A 1,551-nucleotide genomic window follows, 5' to 3' on the forward strand; every position below is an offset into this window, starting at 1 on the left:
GAGGTGTTTCAGGGTTATACATGGAGGGGAGAGCTGAACAGAGACAGAGAGAGGAAAAGAAGAAAACCTAGATCTATTATGTGTTTTCTTCTTCAGGTTATTTGTAGTTGTAAGTTCTCTAAGCTTGTATATGAAACACTATTGTAAACCTTGGTTGATTGATAGTGGATGTTTGTGGGAGAAGGTTCCCACACGAGATGTACCCTCTGCATGAGGGGAACTCGTTAAATCTCTGTGTTATGTTTATGTTATGCAAACTGATCTGTGAAGTAGAAGAGGAGTAGGGGCAGAGTCGCGGTCTGCGGTTCACTACAGAGGTGAATCGGGGTCTGCGATTCTCAACAAATCCTATTAAGAACAGGCAACATGAAATTGATGTAATAAGCCCAATGGCTCCAGTACATATTTCTAAATCGAGAACACAAAGGCCATCCGTACATGATAATCAAGAAACCAAAATTTGAATTGATTAACTCACTTGAGCTCTTGATTAGGCCATCCGTGGAAGTAGAGTTTAATATCTCCAAACCACGGCTCTGGATAAACGAATCCGAGAACAAATAATTCACAACCAGCATAGTACAACAGTTTCCACAAGGACTCTTTGCATTTGACGATTTTCGCACGAGTAGTAGCATCGTTTAATTTTAGTGGAGACGAACCTGTGCTCAATAGCCAAAAAGCTATCCTCTGCAAGACTCAAAACAACAAACAACGAAACACATTAATCAGTATCATCACAACGGTTCTTGCAAATGTAATAGATAGATCATAGTTGCTTAACATTGATAACAATGTACAATAACACACATGCAACGCTTAAGCAATGTTCTTTCTCAGCTTTGTGACACAGAACCTTCAAGAAAAGCGATATAAAACATACTACAAAGATNAGACCAGGAGAAACAAGGTTGAAGAAGATGATTCGTGTAAGGAGTGACAAGAACATGTTGGGACAGCTGAAGAGTATCATAAGCTATTCAGAGAAGCTGTCAAGAACAAGATGAAGCTGTATTGCTTTGCAAACTGAAATTTCAGAAAGTTCGAACGTAANTCGAAAAGAAGAATCCAAAGGCAAAGTAGACAGCGGTTTGGAAATGCGAGGCTTTAAGGTTTTCGGACGTCATTATCATCGCTTGAATATACAGATTCAACCATGTTCCGGCGACACAANTTGGTTGTGTTCTGTATTGATTATCAAGAAACAAGGTTGTAAGGGTTTCTTCAGTTGTCGGGTTCAGTGGTCGGAGTTCGTCTGCAAGTGGGATTACAATCATCAGAAGAAGAAAGCTTGAGGGAGAGTCGCGAATCTCTTTAAGTTTCTGAAGATGAAGTTAAAAATTCCTAAGGTGGACAAAAGATAAGGATCATTGGGAGTTGCAGGTTCTACAGGAGAAGACAAGCTTTGTTTTTCTTTTCAGGAAAGAATCAACACAAAGGGGATTTTGTGAGTTGGACCAAATGAAGCAAAAGGTGGAGTTTGTTGTAAATGTTTGCTTCATATGGGCTTATTTGGTCTGAACCAAGAACTGGGCCTCTATTGGTGTGAAG

General features: G+C 39.8%; 1 protein-coding gene across 1 annotated transcript in view; it reads right to left on the reverse strand.

Annotated features, from left to right (window-relative positions):
- LOC104759882 (LAG1 longevity assurance homolog 2-like) overlaps positions 1 to 1,127 on the reverse strand; it is a 14,193-nt gene extending 13,066 nt beyond the window's left edge. The window contains exons 1-3 of the mRNA XM_019239014.1: positions 1,050 to 1,127; positions 857 to 959; positions 479 to 698 (exon numbers count right to left, since the gene is read on the reverse strand). Coding sequence (XP_019094559.1) covers positions 479 to 698; positions 857 to 959; positions 1,050 to 1,127 — 401 coding nt within the window. The remainder of the gene's footprint in view (positions 1 to 478; positions 699 to 856; positions 960 to 1,049) is intronic.

This window comes from Camelina sativa, chromosome 17 (assembly GCF_000633955.1).
Source record: "Camelina sativa cultivar DH55 chromosome 17, Cs, whole genome shotgun sequence".
NCBI classification, from domain to species: domain Eukaryota; kingdom Viridiplantae; phylum Streptophyta; class Magnoliopsida; order Brassicales; family Brassicaceae; genus Camelina; species Camelina sativa.